This window comes from Ooceraea biroi, chromosome 4 (genome assembly GCF_003672135.1).
Source record: "Ooceraea biroi isolate clonal line C1 chromosome 4, Obir_v5.4, whole genome shotgun sequence".
Classification (NCBI taxonomy): Eukaryota; Metazoa; Arthropoda; class Insecta; order Hymenoptera; family Formicidae; genus Ooceraea; species Ooceraea biroi.
Window position 1 is genome coordinate 5929460 of NC_039509.1, and position 21122 is coordinate 5950581.

Sequence of the window (21122 nt, forward strand, 5' to 3'; positions counted from 1 at the left end):
ATATTTTACGAATTGGTTTTGGAGAAACTATACAGCGGATCATTATAAAACTTTGATGCATTTATTAGTACATGTTTAAAGATAAACAAAATTATTTTTTGATTTGAATATATCGTTTGTAGAGGTCGTCCTGGAGAAATCTTAGTGCAGCCGCGTCGCCGGCATTGCAAATTGGTCAGCATTCTCCTGCCTCCAAATTTCGTCTAAACTGAAAAATTGAAATGTGTTCTCGTTATTTATGAATTCCCATCGTCGATGAACCAAAGAGAGAAGAAAAAAGTTGAAAAGTGCCAAAATGGTGGAGCTTAGAACACAAAGGTACGATTTTTAGGCAAAGTTGTTGAACTTTTTCATGCAAAAGTAATTGTTTAACTTAATGTTTTTATGAATATTAAAGGTTCATCGACGATGGGAATTCATAAATAACGAGAAAATATTTAAATTTTTCAGTTTGGATGAAATTTGGAGGCAGGAGAATGCTCACCAATTTACAATGCCGGCTGCACTAAGATGCCTCCAGGACGACCTCTACAGGCGATATATTCAAATCAAAAAATAATTTTTTTATCTTTAAACATGTACTAATAAATGCATCAAAGTTTTATAATGATCCGCTGTATAGTTTCTCAAAAAAAATTCGTAAAATTATACCTTATTTTCAACGTTCTAAAGCAGGCTCCCCCCTTAATCGACTTTCTATCGGCGACAGATGTACAGTCTGCCTAAACACGGTTGACTGTATCGCGTGCATAAGTACAAGAAGACAAGAGCTAGTATCCCAACATCATCATTGAAATAGATTAAGCGAGATGAAACCACTCGCAGGCGTTAACAACGATATTGTTAACGACTATCATTCGACAGTGATATCGCAATAATGTTACACACGATTTATTAATCACCTAAACGTACACCGCACACCTGACTTGAATATTCCAGTCATTAATGTATAAAAAAATAAAATTAAAATAATAATAATTAAAAATAAATTAATCCCCAACGCAATGCAAGCTTTTCTTACTGCAAACTCTCGATTCTCGATATAAAGGGAAGCCTATGCGTTGTCAAGTTATTTCTTCCGCATATATTACTTCTTCTCTCTCACTGTTCTCTTTCCACGCTTTCGAGCAAATTCACGTTAGCTGTACCTGCACGAGCTCGTAGTGCGTGCGCTGCAACATTTCCAGGAGCCGCATAGTGCGTTGGCATTCGCCGACGGTGTTAAGGGTCTCGCAGCTCATCGTGGACGCACCACCGTGCAAGCGACGTGTCGCGAACTGACGAACAGGATGATAATCCTGCGTAGAAGGACAAAAAGTCGGCGCGAGGTGGGGGCCGAACGCGCGATTGCTTCCGTACTCTGAATTCCGGGAAGAGGGTGCGACGCTTCCGCGAAACCGCGCTCCGCGCCCGGCAGTCTCGCGATTAGTTGTAAATAGTCAACATATCGGTTACACTTTACCTCCTCCAGATGCGCTTGAAAAATTGGCGAGCAAGTTCTCTTTGCTTCGAGTTCTTTTTGCGCTCGCATTTTTGCATTTATTGCTATTTGTTATTAAAAAAATACCGATGTCATAATTGAACGGCATGCTGCAAATTCCGCTGTTGTATTGTCGTTGTTGTTGCTTTCAAGTCTCTTATTTTCGCATTTTTAATTAAGGGATTACATTTGTAAGTCCAAAACAAATCGATTTTTCGATTATGTATTTTTTCGATAGCCCCATCCTTGAAGGGAATCTCTGAAACTTTCATAGAAAAATCCACAAAAATAACGAAGCTCTTTTGCTCGAAGAAGTTGGATGATCGAGTCTAGTAAAGGCTGGCGCATACATATTATGCGAGCGGACGAGGTGCAACCCACCGTTCGAGGAGGCACGGCAAGTTATTCTGCAGGCGCAATCTTGGAACTGTCTGTTTTACCGATGGAACACGTTTTTCATTCTTGCTTACCGATAACGTCGCAACTCCGTCGCGAATTTACCATAAAATGATAAAATCGATTCCGATTACATTCCACGAGCTTCCGCTATCTTTGGCGGTTGGAAGATCAAACTTTTAAATAATTAAACTTGATAGCCGACCAGAGAAGAAAGTTTTACTTGCAAGAAACGCAACAATGAATTAAACAAATTTAAATTTTCGACTGGTGGTAACAATAATATATAAATCATTATTACGAAAAAGAGGTAAAATTTCGAAATAAAGAACAGAAAACTCGATATTTCGGGGTTCGAAATAAATCACGCTTACAAATATTTAATAAAATTGCAAATTATTATATACAACGTATAATTCATACACTTATAGAACATTTATAGAACGCATTCTCATTTACATATTTACACTATAATCTCAGAGGCTGTAGTGTTGGCAGCAAAGAATTAAAAAAAAACATGACAATACATTATCCTTGTACAATCATAAGTTATCAATATCGCAATCTACGCGCTCGAAATCATCCATCGTGTTGTAAAGCACTCTCTGCGAGACGCGCGCCGCATCGTCGAGAGACGCATTAAATTGCTTGTAATTCTTTATTACTCGGGGAATTTTCTCACTGACGTCCTGGTAAGCGATGTCACTCTCGATTATCCGACTCAGCTTATCGGTGTTATCCGCGCAGATCGAAAATTGCTCTACGAGCTGCAACTCCTCCTTTAATGCCGCATTCAGGATAGTCGCCTGGAAAAAAACACGCGAGTTACGTAACAGTTAAATGCCCCGGCATTTAGAAGCGCCGCTAAATGTGGCGATACGGTAAGTTACATTATTTCCTGGTAAGGAAGCAGCCGTGATACGTACCCGCCTGGCTCTCTGCTGGAACTCGTCCAGTTTCTTACGTATGTTTTCCAACTCCGCTTCCGTGTATTGTGTACCCTGAAGCTTGTCCTCGTCCGCCAGAACGTTACCGGGCACGGAAATAAATTTGTTTACGATATTCTGAGCAGAATCAAACAGAGATTTTCCGTCAGTTGTAAAATATGTTTTCGTTTTAATGTCTTTTAAATGTAACTATACATAAAATATAATGTTTAATATTTTTGCAACATTCAACATATACTTTTATTAACATTTACTTACCTCTATAGTCTTTAAATGAGGTGAAGAAGCTGCTTGGTACGCTTTTAGGAGTTGCGCTTCGTTTATCTTTATCGCGTCTAAGCTCTCGGGATCTGTGTTGCATTGTTCCAGCGCCTCGCCTAATTTCCTAGTCTTAGACTGTATTCTGCTCATTATAATGTTCCTGACTATAACAGATCAAAGAGAAAGAGGATATGATTTTTTCAAATTTAGAAGCATCCAGCCATCAAAACACTTAGTAAATGTAAAGTACTTGACAAAATAATAAGCAAGCTTATAAAGAAAATAGCAAGAAAAAATATCGAAACTTGTGTACGAGTATATATCGAAAACTAAATTATTAATCAAGTCAAAACTTCGAAAAATGAGGAAGGAAATTTCATTTCATTTCTTTCATACTTTTTTTTTACAGTACATGCCGGGAAACTAATTCCATAGACGGAATCCTAAAATTACATAATAAACTACATAACAGCGCGAAAAGCCGCGACACCAACGAAGCAGGAAGGATCGTGAGAGCGTGCAAACGGAAGTCGATGTCAATGAAAGAACTGACGAAAAGGGACGCGACCGGCGTGGCGTCTTTGTGCGGATCGGCAAGGGCGCGCAGGATTCACGTTCGAGCACACGAGCGTCCTATGCGATAGTTTCCGGCGAGAGTGTCCCGGTCGCTGGACGAGTGTGACTCTAGTCATGATAGAATGCCACATGAAACCAGAGCACACCCGTCCGGCGCCCGCGGGACGGCGGAACGTGCGGGATGCGTCGGACGGGTCCGCCGACGCGACGGGGGATCGCCTGAAAGAATGTTCGAAGTCGGGGCTAGGGGAGGCAGGCGGCGACTTACGAGTCGCGTACACGGCTCTGGTGTGGAAGCCGAACAGCTGCATCTCGTACTCCTCGCGTTTGCGCTTCCGCGACTCGGCGGCGGCGGCGTCGGCGCGCTCCATGGCGACGAGACGCGCGCGGATCCTCGCTCCCGACCTCTCCGATTATCCCGGCACCCTCGGTCCGACAGCGGCCTGCGACGGATAAGTAACGAGCGGCGAGCGCTTCCTGCTTCGCTCCCTCCGTGCGCGAACACCTTGACGTCCGTTGACAAGTAAACATGGCGTCCTTCTGCTTGCGTACGAAAGCGTCCTTTGTCCCGTCGCGTTCGCCAATACATCGCGCGGCGTATGAAAACAGCCAATCACGTGCCGACGAGCTCTCGACGCCGAGAGTGGCGCTCCGCAGTTTGCGGCGGTGTCTTGTAAAATCGAGTATTATTATATTAAAATTTAATCAGCTAATTCAAATTTAATCAGCGAGCTTCAATTACGTGTAAAATGAAATTTCAATGAACGATTAATGATATAGATATTGTGTAACTTGAATTCTTTATTCGATAAAAATTTATATGAATTCAATAGAATTTAAAGTGATTTTAATTGGGAACGATCACCGCTAGGTGGCACCATGTACTTCTTTAAGTTAGAGACACTAGAAGCAGAGAGAAACCTGAGAGCGGCCACCAGCCTCCACGGGCACATTTCCTGACGTTTGACGCGCCGCCTGACAAAGTGGACGTGAACTAGTTCGTTACGCTCGGTAATGATACATGATTCGTGTCCAAACTATTCACAAGGAAGCTTTCCCATGTAAACTCTACTTTCGAACGAGTCATAGTGCGTTCGAAAGGGAAGGTAAAAATATTAATGTCGTGTTCGAGGGTTTGGGTGTATGAGCCTTGGTTTCGGAGAAATTTACATCTAAAAGTGAGCATTTTCCAGCGGTACGAAAAGTACCATGAATAGCTACAACTCGACGTGAAGCGCGGTAGTTTAGTGGCTAAGCGCGAGACTCGTGTTTTGCCATCCGCGCAAGTTGGGTTCGAGACCAAGTTGTGATAATTTTTTTTCTTCGGATTTTTGTTTCTTTGTGTTTGCATTATATTTTTTTATTATGTAAATAATAAATGATTTATTATGTTTTATTATATTTTGGAGGTATACGTATATAATGAGACATAAACATATACATTTAACATTTGTAAACTTTTTATTTATTTATATAGTTTGTATACTGTCGAGTGTTTATTTATTATAAAATTCTGACATGACTGTACAGTGTTGCGGATGGAAAATTTATATAAAAGCATTTATGTTTTTTATGCTTTTATATAAATTTAAAATAATTTCTTTAACTATTCTATAACTTTAACTATTCTATATATCAACGATTCACTGCTTTAAAAATCATTTAAATTCTATAACTTTAACTATTCTATATATCAACGATTCTATATATCAACGATTCACTGCTTTAAATGATTTTTCCAAATGATTTTTACCAAAATCTAACCCAACCCCATTTTTTATTTAAAATCGGGAAGGTCGTCTGTAGTATACTTAATTACCAAATTATCTTTTTATTTGCCAATGAGCATCATTTAATAAACAAAGAAATACAGTGTCCGAAGTGTAATAACAATTTGGAAATTAACACAAGTAATCTTACATTTCGCTGCTATAAAGTATACTATGAACAAAATAAGCATAAAAAGCGTGTGAAAAAACACCGCGCATGCTTGGTCAGTGTGCGCTACGCCCGTAGACTGCCGGTATGACAGATTTCCTAACCCCGAAACTGTCATTTTTGAGTAAGCTGTAACTTTGGTTCTACTTGAGAGCGACGATTTTCCTTCTCGCAATCGTGTTTTAGGACCAAAATATACATTTCTACCAAGTTTGAAGGAAATCGGAGAGGAAGGAGCTCTCCTTCACAATTACCATCGCACAGTGAACTCTATACATACTGGAATGAGCCTGCCTATTGTTCTCGATGTCGCCGAGAGAGAGGAGCTGGTGGGTGAATCTTTGTCTCTTTCTAGTACTATCTGATTGGTCAATCGCATAAAGAAGGCGTCACCCTCAGTTGTACTACCTTTACTGCACATATTGGGCCTTCAAAACATCATCATATTGATAATGTGATTATATTTTCCGTGTGTAAAACATGTGTGGATGCTGATTTCTGGACTGCTGATTATTTGCACAGTAACTTTTAAATGTGAACATATTATTACTTGTTATTGTCAAATGTGTGAATAACCTTAAATAAAATATTTAAGCTAAATGCAAACAATAAAAATGTTAAAAATAATGTAATAAAATATATTCTATTTTCTCCTTGTTTATTATAACTAAAATAATTCTCATGCATCGTGCAAATTGTTTGAAGTGTGTCATATTCCTAATTATTATTAAAGGTAAAATAAAACCATATAAATAATTAATATTCTTCAAAAGTTGAATATTTAGTTTTATCAAAGAATTTTCAAGAAAATGTATATGTAACATGAAAATAATTTATCGAAATGTAGTTTCAGATCAACATAAGTAGATCAAATAATTGAACATTAATAATATGAGTAAAACACATTAGTCGCTCTAAAAACTCCATTTGTTACAATAAGTATAATAGTAAATATTTGTATAATTTTTATAGTATTTGTTACAATAAGTATAATAGTATATGAAATAAAAAAGGAACTGTCACATCAATTACATGATTAATTACTCATGATTGATTAATAGATAGTTTATCATAGTTTCATAATTGACTGGAATCTTTCGTAATTGACTGGAAGCATGTGTGATGATCAAGGAAATTAATGGCTGCGCAGGAGCTATTAACAAACAAGAAAATATAATAATTACCTTATGCATTTAACAACAGAAAATAAAGATCATTAATGCAATTGTGATTGTTATTTAAAAAAGTAGAAGAAAAGAAAATAGAGACATATGATATAATAGTTGTATTTAATTTAATATTTGAATTTGATATAATAATTGTATATTATAGTTGTTACAAAATCAGGAAACTGCATGTTATAATATTGAAATGATGAACATTTATGTGTTAGTTACATACAAATAAATAAGAGGAATCAATTCTTAGAAAAATAACAAATAGTTTAAATAGCTTCTATCACTTAGAAATAAGTTACACTGACATATAACAGCTTGCATGCAGCAAGACTGAGTATGACGTCACTGAGTCGATGTTTTTGGTAAGGTTTTACATCGATAGAAAGAGACAAAGATTCACCCACCAGCGCCTCTCTCTCGGCGACATCGAGAACAATAGGCAGGCTCATTCCAGTATGTATAGAGTTCACTGCCATCGCACGTCGCATATCGCGCATCGCGTGTCGCGTCGCGCTGGTGTGCCGGAGGTCTATGACGCATTATTCCGCACGCTCTATTCCGTACCATGTGACTTCAGCCTTATGGAAGAAAGCGATAAATAAAAACTTTCGCGAAAATTTGCGGAAATGGCGGATTTACATGTGATTTCCTAGAAAAGGTTAACCTCCAAAATTCGCCGTCAAAACTTTATTATCTTGGTGTACTTGTCGAGTTACGTACGAGAGGTTAGGTTTGACGTCGCGGTATCGTCCGGTGCGCCTAATGAAGAGAGAGTTGCCGTCCTGGAGGTACGTCGTTGCTCGTCGTTCGCGGCAGGACGGGTTATAATCCGTCGACGTAAACCTGACACGTACGATCCACGAAGATACTTCAAGTCGCGCGATCGTTCTCGTTCGCGGCGCGAACCTGCGAATATCACGTCGGCATTTCGGAGCACCTCCCAGGTACGTTCCCTTCTGCGAATCACTATGAGCTAAGCCCCTAAGTAGATTAAGCGATTAACGCGTATCCTTGGACTGACAGCACATCGCGCCGAACACGTCGCCAGTGTCACTGGATGCTCCAATCTTGCGGCGAGGATCGAGGCTGCGGGAGCGAGCAACGATGCCCAACGGAGCGAATTTGGGGTATACCTGCGTAAATGATCTCGTGAAGCAGGCGAGAGTCAATTGTGTGGGGAAGAAGCCACGCAGCATGTACCAGAGGCTTTCCACCATGCGCCAGAAGTCCGAGATGGTGAAGAAGAACGGTAACGACAAGACTGCGTATATCCTCTTGAAGAGATGGCTGGACACGATCAAGTGACTGAAGAAAACTCAGGATTACAAGGACCGCAAGTCCATCTATTCCACCAACATGACCGTCGATCAGGTAAGCAGCAGTGTATGGCAGTGTATGCCAGAGTGACCAGCCAGATAACTGTGCCGCTGTGTGTGCGTAAATGCATGAATGTTTGTATTTGTGAAGCAGGCGAGAGTCAATTGTGTGGGCAAGAAGCCACGCAGCGCGTACCAGAGGCTTTCCACCATGCGCCAGAAGTCCGAGATGGTGAAGAAGAACGGTAACGACAAGACTGAGTATATCCTCTTGAAGAGATGGCTGGACACGGTCAAGTGGCTGAAGAAAACTCAGGATTACAAGGACCGCAAGTCTATCTATTCCACCAACATGACCGTTGATCAGGTAAGCAGCAGTGTATGGCAGTGTATGCCAGAGTGACCAGCCAGATAACTGTGCCGCTGTGTGTGCGTAAATGCATGAATGTTTGTATTTGTGAAGCAGGGGAGAGTCAATTGTGCAGGGAAGAAGCCACGCAGCGTGTACCAGAGGCTTTCCACTATGCACTAGAAGTCTGACATGGTGAAGAAGAACGGTAACGACAAGACTGCGTATATCCTCTTGAAGAGATGGCTGGACACGGTCAAGTGGCTGAAGAAAACTCAGGATTACAAGGACCGCAAGTCCATCTATTCCACCAACATGACCGTCGATCAGGTAAGCAGCAGTGTATGGCAGTGTATGCCAGAGTGACCAGCCAGATAACTGTGCCACTGTGTGTGCGTAAATGCATGAATGTTTGTATTTGTGAAGCAGGTGAGAGTCAATTGTGCAGGGAAGAAGCCATGCAGCGTGTACCAGAGGCTTTCCACCATGCGCCAGAAGTCCGAGATGGTGAAGAAGAACGGTAACGACAAGACTGCGTATATCCTCTTGAAGAGATGGCTGGACACGGTCAAGTGGCTGAAGAAAACTCAGGATTACAAGGACCGCAAGTCCATCTATTCCACCAACATAACCGTTGATCAGGTAAGCAGCAGTGTATGGCAGTGTATGCCAGAGTGACCAGCCAGATAACTGTGCCGCTGTGTGTGCGTAAATGCATGAATGTTTGTATTTGTGAAGCAGGCGAGAGTCAATTGTGCAGGGAAGAAGCCACGCAGCGTGTACCAGAGGCTTTCCACCATGCGCCAGAAGTCCGAGATGGTGAAGAAGAACGGTAACGACAAGACTGCGTATATCCTCTTGAAGAGATGGCTGGACACGGTCAAGTGGCTGAAGAAAACTCAGGATTACAAGGACCGCAAGTCCATCTATTCCACCAACATGACCGTCGATCAGGTAAGCAGCAGTGTATGGCAGTGTATGCCAGAGTGACCAGCCAGATAATTGTGTGCCGCTGTGTGTGCGTAAATACATGAATGTTTATATTCTAGATAAATGAAGTGAAAACCATACTTGCAGACTTGAGGCAAAAGTCAGAGATACGCTATGAGCATAGTTCCAGGAAGCACAACGACGCGGTGGAGAAAATGGAGGTGGACACGGACGGTGTGGACACGGCAAAGACCTACGCGCCGAGTAGCGATGTTAGCTTGAAATTACCAGAGACACCGACTGACGATCCTCTGTACGGCGACAGCGACAACTTTATATCGTGCAATCAATTGTATTCTTTATCGCAAACAAATAACAGCAGGTATTTGATCATCGACGTCAGGCAGAAGGCTCATTATGACGGATCCAAAATTACGTTCGACAAGTGCATCAACATTCCACAATCGGAAATTAAACCGGGGTAAATACATCTCGCATAATGTTTATAACTTTCTAATTTTATAAAATATCCTTTTTTCAAGTATGAATGTATCATAAACGTAAGACATCATATGGTATCGCGAATATCCTCTCTTCAATAGACTAAGGAAGAATTTAATGTACGACGCGTGATAATAATGTATTTATCACGATTGAGTATCAATCTCTGCGAATTGCGTAAGAGCGATGGGCTGAAGCACGGGATTGCGATTTGTATTTTATTTTTCTTTTCGCCGATATATTTCGTTCTACAATAAAGCAAGTGTAAAAAGAGCAAGTTGTATAGGTATCATAATGTACGTTTGGTTTCTGTATCATTGTATAGCTTATGAAGTTTTTGTTATTACTATACTTTAAAAGGCCCAGTATTCTTTTTATTAGACTGAATTTGTAGAATACGATCGCTCTTTTTACGAGAATTTTTGTTACGCTATATGATACAAAAGTGAAATTGTGAAATTATATAGAATATGTATTTACCGATCAATGAACGCTACTAAAATTATTCAGATCGCGTTTTCCACTTTTACTATCTTAATCATAAAGAATATATATGGAACAATTCATTGTGCCATAATAAATCTCGTATTGTACTATTTTTCCTGTTGAAATTTTAATATTAATCTATTTAGAAAGAGATTTGAGAATTTTGTTTCCAACGTAAAGATTATGTGTATTTGCTTTCTTCATGTAGTCCTATATTAAAATTTCCATTATTCCAAATTAAATTGTTTACAATTTTACATTTGCCATTAATGTGAATCAGGTTTGGTGCTCCTGATCTCTCCGCCGTACAGTCAACGGGCGCTCCCGTCGGTAAGCCGGGCTCTCCCGGTGTGCGGACCGTCCTTCCGCGGGGCGCTCCCTGCGGGCTACCTATCCCTTCCCCTGCCCCCGCGGCGGTGCTGACCCGCGGGCTACCTTCCTTCCTTCCCCTCCCCGGCGGCGGTGCTGACCCGCGGGCTCCCTTCCTTCCTTCCCTTCCGCCCGCGGTGGCGCTGACCCGCAGGCCGCCTGCCCTTCCTTCCGCGGGGCGCTGACCATTGTACTAATTTCCATTGCAAGTACAATTAGTACGATTCCAAATAGGTTTTCAATTCATGTGAAGCGAGGTTCCACGCAAAGCAAGGTTCTATATTGTAACTTCACGCAGTACTTTTGGTCACCTAAAAGTTTTGTTATTTTTTTTTATGTGGAAGAGTACTAGGTGACGGGCGAAAACACATAAAAAAAAAAACAAAAAACTTTGAGGTGACCAAAAGTACCCATATTCAATACCCAATTTCATATTTTGCGCTGTCTTTCTATCACGATGCATGCACGGCGCATGCTCACATCCTAGTATCTCGTCGATATGACAGATTTCCTTACCTACGCGGTGCCCAACTTTAACGAGTAATATCTCGTTTCGTGGGACAGAGCGACACTTTCTCTTGCGAAACCTTTGTTTTTACGCGAAAACGCATCGAATGAGTATATTTTCATCGAAATTGAAGGTGAGAGGGTCAAAGTAAACATTTACCAAGTAAATAAAATTTATTATTAGATCTAACGTGTATCTTTAACGTGACGTATTGAAATAAGTAAATTTAATTGTTCTTCGTGTTCAACATTTCTTGTTCCGCGCGGCGGGTGACTTTTCTCCGTAAGAATCCTTAACTAAACGACACGCGATATAAAAGAACGGCGGAGTAACGCTTCCCTGCTTTCTCCGTCGTTTTATTTAGCCCACGCTATTATTCCTCGTTGCAGAGCGCACGCTGTTTTTATGCGCAAGTTGTAACCCAATCCGACGAAATATTACTCGATGTTGCTGCCCGGTCATTTTACAGCCGCCGTCTTAATGAGAGAAGAGTGGCGTTTGCGTCTCGCGTTGCTTGGAGGCACGCTGATGCATCACAAAATCAGACCTGCAACTCGCGGTAACATCGACAATTAGATAGATCCTGCGAAATTCAACCGAGTAAATACTCGAAAAAACTCGGTCGCGCGGTTCTGCAGTGTTACTTGCGACCGACACACGTACACTCGCCATAACTCTCGCGGATAATGTGTGCGGGCACAACGCGGGGGCGAGCAAAACGCGAAAGGGAATTTGCGAGATACCGATACGACGCGACGCGGCGTCGAATCGACACGACCGGGACCCCGTAAATTTTATTCACCTTTGATAAGAACCTTGCCGTTGTTTCTGCGGCCAAAGATGAAACGCACCATATATCAGGGGATTTACCAAGCTGTTGCTCATGCCGAAGAAAAATATTCCGCTCTGTAACTCCTCGCTGAGCTGGAAGCATCGCGCGTTTGTTAACGTACGTCATTGACTCGCAGAAAATCCGAGAGAAAATCCGAATTCAATCTCCCTCGCTCTATAGATATACTGACGTGCTCATCGGGATTGAGAAACAGCAAGATTATCATCATCGTGTAGTACGGCGTCCACCAGATCAGGAACGCCATCACGATCACGACGCTGATACGTAACGATTTGGTTTTCGCCCGGTGCATCAGTCTTCTTCTATTGATGTCGCCGTTCCTGGCGTACGTGGTATTCCTCGCCGGCTCCGTTCGAAACATTGTCTGACTTCCTGGAACAATGCTAGACGTATAGTTCGTAAAGAGGCGCTCTCGCGCGTTCACGCAATTCGCTCGGTAACTCGAAAGGGGACAGACAGTAGGAAATACCATTGTTAAAATTAAGATTAAGGATTCTGGAGGACGCTTCACACGTATATCGTATGTCGCAAAAGGAAGAAAGATGCGCGTGAAAGAATTTCGTCGCGTACGGTGTAACATGACGTGGGAATACTTACGGGAGATGGTGATTACCGTAGAAACATACGTAGTGATTAAAATCACTAATGGCAGGATAAACATGAAAAATAGGCTGAAACTGGCGTAAAGCTGTTCCTGCCAAGCCTCGGTGTAAAAGCCGTGGGTCACGCATTGTGTAAATACCTCGATGAATGGTCCTTGTGCAACGTGAAATATCGCGACCTGTTAACACAAACCAGTGTATGAAGATGCAAATATCGGTATCAGCGGATGCGCAGCGCACGTGGATGATATATAAACCGCGTGATATAATGCGCTAATAAACTCTGCGAGATTTTGGATTAAAAAACCCGCAGAAAAATCATGCTGGCATGATGTTACACGTATATAATCCTAAGACGTACGTCGTTCAAGAATAAATTTCGATAAATAATTTAGGCGATGTATATCAGAAATATTCACAACTCGACGGATATTTTCGATCGTAATCGGGCGTTGAAATAAACATGAGCTGGATTTGCAACTATTGCGCCGTAGCCATGGATGTTTATGCGGAAATGATAATAAGAGACTTTAATAAGAGACTAAATTAGTTAAAACTTCTACAATTATAATAAGATACTTCTTTTTTATAATTTTAAATCAGGAACATCGCTTCTGATAAACCGCTTCTTGCATAAGGATCGAAAAAAAACACGCGCTGCTCTATCTCTTACACGTTGACACGCGTCAACAAACGCGTTCGATTCCTGGAAAATTAGGTTTATAAGAAAACATTGCATAACATTTTCACGGTAACATCCTACATGCGCTCATACATTCGCGCGTCAAATGCAAAAGGTGCAAAGCCAATATCACTTTCGACGTTCATTTGTGAACGCCGCGTCTGTCTGTTCTTCGATTCGATCCTTCAAGCGATGATGTGACCACGTTCGGCGGATAGGCTGAGTTACAAATTCTTCGTGTTTCCTCGGTAAGATCGAAATATCACGGCGAAACCGCGTGAAAAGAATCCCACGGAACAAGAGGCGCATTGATTAAGGGGGGAGCCTGCTTTAGAACGCTGAAAATAAGGTATATTTTACGAATTGTTTTTGGAGAAACTATACAGCGGATCATTATAAAACTTTGATGCATTTATTAGTACATGTTTAAAGATAAACAAAATTATTTTTTGATTTGAATATATCGTTTGTAGAGGTCGTCCTGGAGAAATCTTAGTGCAGCCGCGTCGCCGGCATTGCAAATTGGTCAGCATTCTCCTGCCTCCAAATTTCGTCTAAACTGAAAAATTGAAATGTGTTCTCGTTATTTATGAATTCCCATCGTCGATGAACCAAAGAGAGAAGAAAAAAGTTGAAAAGTGTCAAAATGGTGGAGCTTAGAACACAAAAGTACGATTTTTAGGCAAAGTTGTTGAACTTTTTCATGCAAAAGTAATTGTTTAACTTAATGTTTTTATGAATATTAAAGGTTCATCGACGATGGGAATTCATAAATAACGAGAAAATATTTCAATTTTTCAGTTTGGATGAAATTTGGAGGCAGGAGAATGCTCACCAATTTACAATGCCGGCTGCACTAAGATGCCTCCAGGACGACCTCTACAGGCGATATATTCAAATCAAAAAATAATTTTTTTATCTTTAAACATGTACTAATAAATGCATCAAAGTTTTATAATGATCCGCTGTATAGTTTCTCAAAAAAAATTCGTAAAATTACACCTTATTTTCAACGTTCTAACGCAGGCTCCCCCCTTAAGCGGGCCATTCCTCGTGTCTCGCGGCCTGTCAAGATACATGTTTACCATTCATCTCCGCCAGACCGTGGATCTTTTTCTACTGTACAGAGAATAATGCGACAACGACATTATTCTCTGACTCGGTGATGGCTCGCGGTGATCTCCATCCTCCGCGGTCCTAACGGGTGACCTCGACGAGAACACAAACTGACCTGAAAGTCTGCATCCGCCCCGATGCACCTGACACTTTCTTAAATCGAGTCTCGAGCTTATCTGCATACAATCGATCTCATCGCGTAAAAGATAGCGCTCCCGATAGACGTAGTAGTTTATCTCGCACGTGTCAGCGTCTACGTGTAATCCGTCACCCTGTTTTTATGCGTGTGCTAATACGTGCTAATATACGACAGATACTTTGTTACATATCTTGTCTATTTCTTTAATATCTCTCCACGTACTTGAAAGTAATCAAGCTGATAAAGCAAAAAAGAGAATTATTGTTGAATTATTAATACGATTATTTCTTGTTGAAAGCTCACAGCGTGATATACGATAAATTATCTAATGATCGTTAATCGAGATGCGGTTTACGTTACAAATAAATCCGTTACGCTTATGATGACTTATTTCTGTGGAAATATCTTTACAATTATCGCAAATTATTTTCCAACGTGGAGTCGTGGACAATTGAGACTCCGAATCGAGTCATTGTCATTGAACAATTTTTAGTAACAAATTTTCTGCACATGTTTTAAGGCAAAGAACAGTTTCGGCGCGAATAATTCTTAAAAGATTTCGTCGATTTCATTGATCTGTATCAGGATCTCGTCACGATGCGTCCGTCAACCAAAAATCTCGATTTGGTAATCTCAGCGATCAAGAATCTTCGCGAGCTCAAAGGATCCACGTCGCGGGAGATACTTCGCTACATCTCGTATGTTTACGATGTTCCGTCTGCTGCGGCGCGTCGTCAGGTTTACATTATACATATTTGCCAATCCTTAAACATGATCCTCGCGTGGATGGGGCTTACGTACACGTTCGTGTTCAAAAAACACTTGGATTTGCGCTCTCACGTAGATGCAGAGCGTTTTGAAGCGCGGAGTCGCTTATGGTATCCTGAAGAAAACCGGCGACAGTTACAGTCTGCCGACCGACAGCGAGATTGCACGGACGGAAGTGGCCGTTCAAGAGATTGGTCTGCTGGACGCATATTGTCAGCGGAAGGTTCAACGATGCGGAGGCTGCAGGACGCGACGTGGCAGGAGCGTTAGACGCGATCGAAAAATTGTCTGCAGATGCAGGAGGAAAAGCGCAGGACGAAGATTACGAGGATGCGGGTCAAGATCTTCCTGCAGCAGAAGAAGGGGTCAATGCAGGTGTAGAAGTCTCGGTGCCGATGATGTCGAGACTGTCGATGAGAAACCTAACACCAAATACGATTTGGATAGCGACGACTCAACGGGATCGGACCGGATCATGACGAACGTCGTTAAAGAAATTGTCGAAAAAAATGGCTCGAGTAGATCTTTTGTAGAACGAGTTAGCGATATATCGGAATCACATTAATTCTGTAACAATTTGTTTTGTAAGATAGATTTTGTTTCTTTTATCTGCATTGCTTTCTGCAAGTCTCCCTCTGCCTCTGTGTCTTGAGCATTCTTATAATGAGAAGAAATTTACAAATGTTATTTGTGTAATTATCAGCGCGTCTTCTTAAATACTTGTACAAAATCTGAAAACATGGTATTTATGTATGACGGTTCCAAATCCTACATTAAAACGTGAAATAAATTTAAAAAACTGTTACTTTTAGATCTTTTGTTACCTTGTACTTTAATACTTCTACGTACTGTTTTATTTAAACCATCACATTCGCGAGTTCAATATTAATCACTATAATATCCGTAGAAAAATATTTTTCATGTTTTTTTTCGTGAAGACTGATAGCATTATGTTCCACCAAGTATTAACCTCCCGGAACACTCTGTAGAGATCTTGAAGGATTTCATATGAATATACAAGACTTGTGTTTTGCATGCTAACGACGCATGCAATGCATGTGAGACGGAACATACAGCTCTGTGTATGCTTTGCCTGCTGTATTCTCCTATCTTTCTATGTTGCAACGAGTGTCTAGGACAACTACTATATTATAAATAACATTGCTTATTTATTTATTGAGAGTAGTATTTCGTGCTTTTTCTCGAAAATTGTGTTAAACGCAATATTGTCAAAAGCAATATAAACTTGGTCACGATTTTATAAAAAAAACGAAACTTTCGTTTCATCAAGTTTTAAGGGATTTATTTATGCTACTTGCCCTATTTGTTGTTATTTTTGACTACTTATTACTCTTATATATTCTATGTGCAACTTGTGTGCATATATTTCCAACGAAGTTGTAGTCCAGTTTTTCAAAGAAATAAAATGCTTTTTTAGTTACCCAATTTTTGACTAAATAAAAGTTACATTTATTATAACAATTGATCATAATATCATATAATATTGATATATATTGTATAACACTGTAATTATTATTAAATAAATGAAATCGGCATATTTTGATAGATTCCCTACTAGTGACTGATATGAGATACAATTACATAGCAATTAAAATTAATACAGGAAATGTGAGATATATTACCGTTCGTTCGCGTGCAAATAATTTTTATGCAATATAATCACAGAAATGTTCTCGATCTGTCACGAACGTTGTGACGAATGACACAAATGCGTACTTGCAAATTTATGATAACCAATGATTCTTTTTAATCGACAGAGAAAATACGCAGAAAATGCGTAAAGGAGATTCTTGCGCATTTTGATCGCGCCGCAGACGGTTTATGTTCTATCGCTAATTGTACGAACAAAAACTGTTTTGAATGCACTGCAGTGTGTATCAGTCTAATTTTTCTTTCTAAAAAATTGTGAGCGACGAGCATTCTGACATTATGTTCTTCAATCAAGTCGCAACCCAAAGCAAAAACTTGTTTGCTGCGTCAAGTTTGTTTGATCTTTGATATTTGCCAATTATCCGGTTGTGGAGTCTTTAACATTCTTACGATCACAGTCCAGATTAAATTGCCATTAGTTCTATGTAACTCTTTATCTTCTGCCAGTAAAGATCGCATTATAGAAATAATGCATTATAGAAATAATGCAGTCATCGAGAAAGTTTTTTTTTCAAGAAATTCTACCACAAAAGTATACTATGTTGCAAAACCAGTATTTAATGATGGGAACTTTTGCCGGATTTGAATCGATCAATTGTCTTGGTCGATATTTACATTCAATACTGAATATTCAAGGCAAATTCGCGCTCGCCTAAGACGGCATATAATTTTTGCCGTAAATTACGGTCCGGTAAAAAATCAATATCCGAGAAAATCAGTGCATGTAACATCTTAATGATTGTGATTGATGATATGTTTCTGAGAAAGCATAATTTTATCACGTGTTTTAAAATACTGTGTTAATGATGTAATAATTGTTGCATTAAAGTATAAACCGTTTCTTTATTTTATGTAATCGAATATAATGAAATGCAATTTGAATATGTATAACGCACGCTTAGTATAATTTCATGAACCAAGGGTAAAAGTGCGAATCTCTTATGCAAAATATTCACGATCTAGAAACGTGTCATTGATATGACAATTATCACTAGATCCATGCAGAAATTAATAAAACAGAAGTAAGTATATTATTAATTTTAAAAATTTCCGCAATAATACTTAATGTTATCATTATACCATTACACATTATACATTACCATTGTACATCATTTATTAGAAGTCACTGTGTGAATATCACACACTTTATGTCCGCCGTTTTAAGATATCTATAAGTTTTAAGATATCTATAAGTGTGTGAATATTAACACGTCACACATTTAAAATGTGTGAATATTAATGCGTTACACATATTTGATGGATGATTTTTAAACATCATGCACTTGCGTCTGAAGGTGCGCGTGTATTACTCATTCATGCGTGAAAAATTCACACACTTATAGACGTCTTGAAACAGCGGATATACATCACGCGCGATAGAGTGCGCGATATTTACCAGTGCTTCTAACAGCGTATGTCATATCGAAATAATCAATATTTTTGGAGAAACCTCCCGATCTAAGATTTTCATCTATCCATGTTTTCTCATACTGTTTCAAGAAAATAAAAAACGGGATAAAAATAGAATATGCAAGGCGATACGTCTTACCTGTGGAGTTGCGAGGATGAAGGACAGCACCCAGGCTAGTAGAAGGAATCGCGAACACTTTTGCGACGCGTTGAGACCCTTCATGGGATACCGCACCGCCACGAATCGATCGACGCCAATCAACACAAGCACGAAGGTACTCAAGTACAGGCTGAACATCTGCAGGAACTTGAAGATCTTGCACGCGGCGTTGCCCCACAGCCACGCGACGTTATAACTCCAGATCGCGTCGCCGGCCATGCAGAAGACGGTGACCAACAGATCGGCTATCGACAGGTGAAGGATCAGCGTGTAGATTGCCGAACATCCCCGCTGCTTCCGGCGATTCTTCGTAATCGAGTATATCGTCGCTGAATTACAGACCAGGCTCAAAACCGACATGACACCGAGAATAATGACCTTCAGGTACACCGCCTTGGTAAGCTTGGGCGCGTGTTCGAGGCATGTAATGTTCTTGGATGGCAGGTACGCGACCGATCGGTCCACGAGAACGTCGTGGCTCTGGATAAGAAAATCGGTGAGGTTGTCGCAGGGAACCGGGAGAACGACGGTAGCGTTCGGCATCAGCGAGCTGATGCTGCTGGCGATCATCGTCGGTTTCGTCGTTCTCGGCATCGGCGTTGGCCGCACCTCCTTTCCCTGGACGATGCTTTCGTTTCATCGGAGATGCGATGTCGACGGCCGATCGCGTGCCTCCGTTCTCCTGCGCGATCCTCGTCGCACGATCGCCTTAACGGGTGAAATGTATGTTCCGTGGGGGACATCCAAAGTGGGAAGGATGATCTCAGAAGACCTCCGTTAAACCCGTTCCGCCGATTCTCGGTCTCGCGGGCGATCGGTTTTGCTTCGTGTACGTTTTAGGCGACGAATGACCCGTATGAATGCACTCTTTCGCGATATCGCGTTGGAAAGGCATCGCGCACGAACATTTTAATGCAAACTGGATCTACTCGAGACAAGATGATTCACGGTTATACAGAAACGGCTAAATCAGCAACCGAGATCTTCGCGACAGTTTCGTTCTGATATACGCGAGGAACTGCAGGTGATTTTATACACACGCAAACGCAACGACAACTCATCTGGATTGCGTAAACCCGACTGATCGATGGAAAATCAGTTTAACACGGTCTCGCTTGTGTCGCGTCGTCTTCCTCCTCGTCGCCTTGATCTTTTCGCCACGACTAATCGCCGCGCGTTTCATCGTGCGTTCTGCCACGTCCGCGAATTGATTAACTTTATCGACGACACCATTGTAAACGGTAACCGCAACTTAATGAGAGCACGCAGATTATACGTTAGATGTATGCATGAATCTCAGTCTGTTTTTTTATCTGTAATGTACAAACGGGATTTACATATGAAATGTTAATGAAGCGGTAAAAGGTAATTTGAAAAAGATTCTTGTTCTTGCATTCCTATTATATTGTTACATCTTTATCTTTATTCCTTATTAATACCTTGATATTCTTATAATATTATTACCAATATTTTTATTCACTTTTTTACAAATGCTTTTCCAACAAGATTAAAAAAAAAACTAAAAATATACTTTTTGAAATCTCTTCTGAAATATCTTTATTCACTTTTGGATATCCGTATTATTGACTAAAATCTGAAGAATTGTATTTTTATCCAGTTTTATATTTTCTAACAATGTTCTTTCAATCATAAGTACACTTTGATACGATCTGTGCGACTCTTTTGAGATATCTTACTTGTATCTCTTTAAGATATTTCTTTGAGATATCTTACAAGCTTTTGTACTGTGATTGGTTTTTGTGAATCTTTAAGAACGTTCTTCAATTCTTCATGAAGTTCTTCTTGATTTTAACATTATTGCCAAGATAAAAGAACGCCCAACTGATCGAATTCGAAGTTAGTATATTCTACCTTTAGTATAACTGCTTAAAATTAGAATTTAATTAAGAATTCTGTCTTTATTTCTCTCTTTTTTAAATTCTTCCTCTCTTTTTCTCTATTGAAGTATTAATGGATTTATATATTTTTTAAAATTATAGAGTAGATATAGACAAACTTAAAGAATTTTAGAATAAAATAGTACAAAGAAAATTTATTTTGTTTTATGATTAGTATCAGTGGAAGATATCGCACGTGCCATATTTCATTATTTAAAGATTACATCACTAAAATATTCTCTTATCATTTCTTACGCTCCACTCTAATCTGCTCCAAAGATATCTCATTATTTTCTGGATCATTTCTCCGTTTCACCCTGTGTAACTGTTGTACATTTTAATATCGCAATAACTTCTGAATAGGGAGATACAAGTATGATGTAAGTTATAAGTAATAAACGGACTGCGAATGTTGACTACGAGTCTTGCGCGGATTTAATATTTCGAGGCGCAATAATAATCGTTCTCCGAGACATTTCTACTTGAAAGACGCGTAAACAGGTCGAAAAGTCGTGACCCGAGTTTTCGATCCATCTCAAAGCCTTTCCTCTCCCTTTCGATCGGCTTTACCGCGATACATAAAACTTT

General features: G+C 40.2%; 4 protein-coding genes across 16 annotated transcripts; 2 read left to right on the forward strand and 2 right to left on the reverse strand.

The window, feature by feature from the left end:
* Nucleotides 1-2225: 2225 nt before the first annotated feature.
* Nucleotides 2226-4264, reverse strand: LOC105282510. Of its 2 annotated transcripts, none has more exons than XM_026969102.1 (4): nt 3940-4264; nt 3082-3248; nt 2803-2940; nt 2226-2682 (listed from the first exon to the last, which is right to left on the reverse strand). In XM_026969102.1, exons 1-4 carry the CDS (start codon nt 4247-4249, stop codon nt 2419-2421), a joined length of 879 nt encoding a protein of 292 aa, XP_026824903.1. In that variant the 5' UTR covers nt 4250-4264; the 3' UTR covers nt 2226-2418. The 2 variants fall into 2 exon arrangements, with proteins under 2 accessions (XP_026824903.1, XP_011342806.1); XM_011344504.3 differs by having other exon boundaries at nt 3929-4160.
* Nucleotides 4265-7258: 2994 nt separating this feature from the next.
* Nucleotides 7259-10595, forward strand: LOC113561805. 11 transcript variants are annotated; one of them, XM_026969022.1, is made up of 7 exons: nt 7277-7720; nt 7800-8147; nt 8556-8771; nt 8868-9083; nt 9180-9395; nt 9491-9852; nt 9914-10595. In XM_026969022.1, exons 3-7 carry the CDS (start codon nt 8634-8636, stop codon nt 9927-9929), a joined length of 948 nt encoding a protein of 315 aa, XP_026824823.1. In that variant the 5' UTR covers nt 7277-7720; nt 7800-8147; nt 8556-8633; the 3' UTR covers nt 9930-10595. The 11 variants fall into 11 exon arrangements, with proteins under 11 accessions (XP_026824833.1, XP_026824829.1, XP_026824831.1 ...); XM_026969026.1 differs by having other exon boundaries at nt 9183-9395; XM_026969027.1 differs by having other exon boundaries at nt 8871-9083.
* Nucleotides 10596-11389: 794 nt separating this feature from the next.
* Nucleotides 11390-19902, reverse strand: LOC105282512 (gonadotropin-releasing hormone receptor). 2 transcript variants are annotated; one of them, XM_011344507.3, is made up of 5 exons: nt 18616-19902; nt 12686-12869; nt 12258-12460; nt 12038-12154; nt 11390-11782 (listed from the first exon to the last, which is right to left on the reverse strand). In XM_011344507.3, the coding sequence occupies exons 1-5, from the start codon at nt 19228-19230 to the stop codon at nt 11777-11779; spliced, it is 1125 nt and encodes a 374-aa protein (XP_011342809.1). In that variant the 5' UTR covers nt 19231-19902; the 3' UTR covers nt 11390-11776. The 2 variants fall into 2 exon arrangements, with proteins under 2 accessions (XP_011342809.1, XP_011342808.1); XM_011344506.3 differs by having other exon boundaries at nt 12038-12159; nt 18616-19824.
* On the forward strand, nt 14368-16200 carry LOC113561822. Its single transcript, XM_026969103.1, has 2 exons — nt 14368-15365; nt 15472-16200. Exons 1-2 carry the CDS (start codon nt 15225-15227, stop codon nt 15958-15960), a joined length of 630 nt encoding a protein of 209 aa, XP_026824904.1. The 5' UTR covers nt 14368-15224; the 3' UTR covers nt 15961-16200.
* Nucleotides 19903-21122: the final 1220 nt, after the last annotated feature.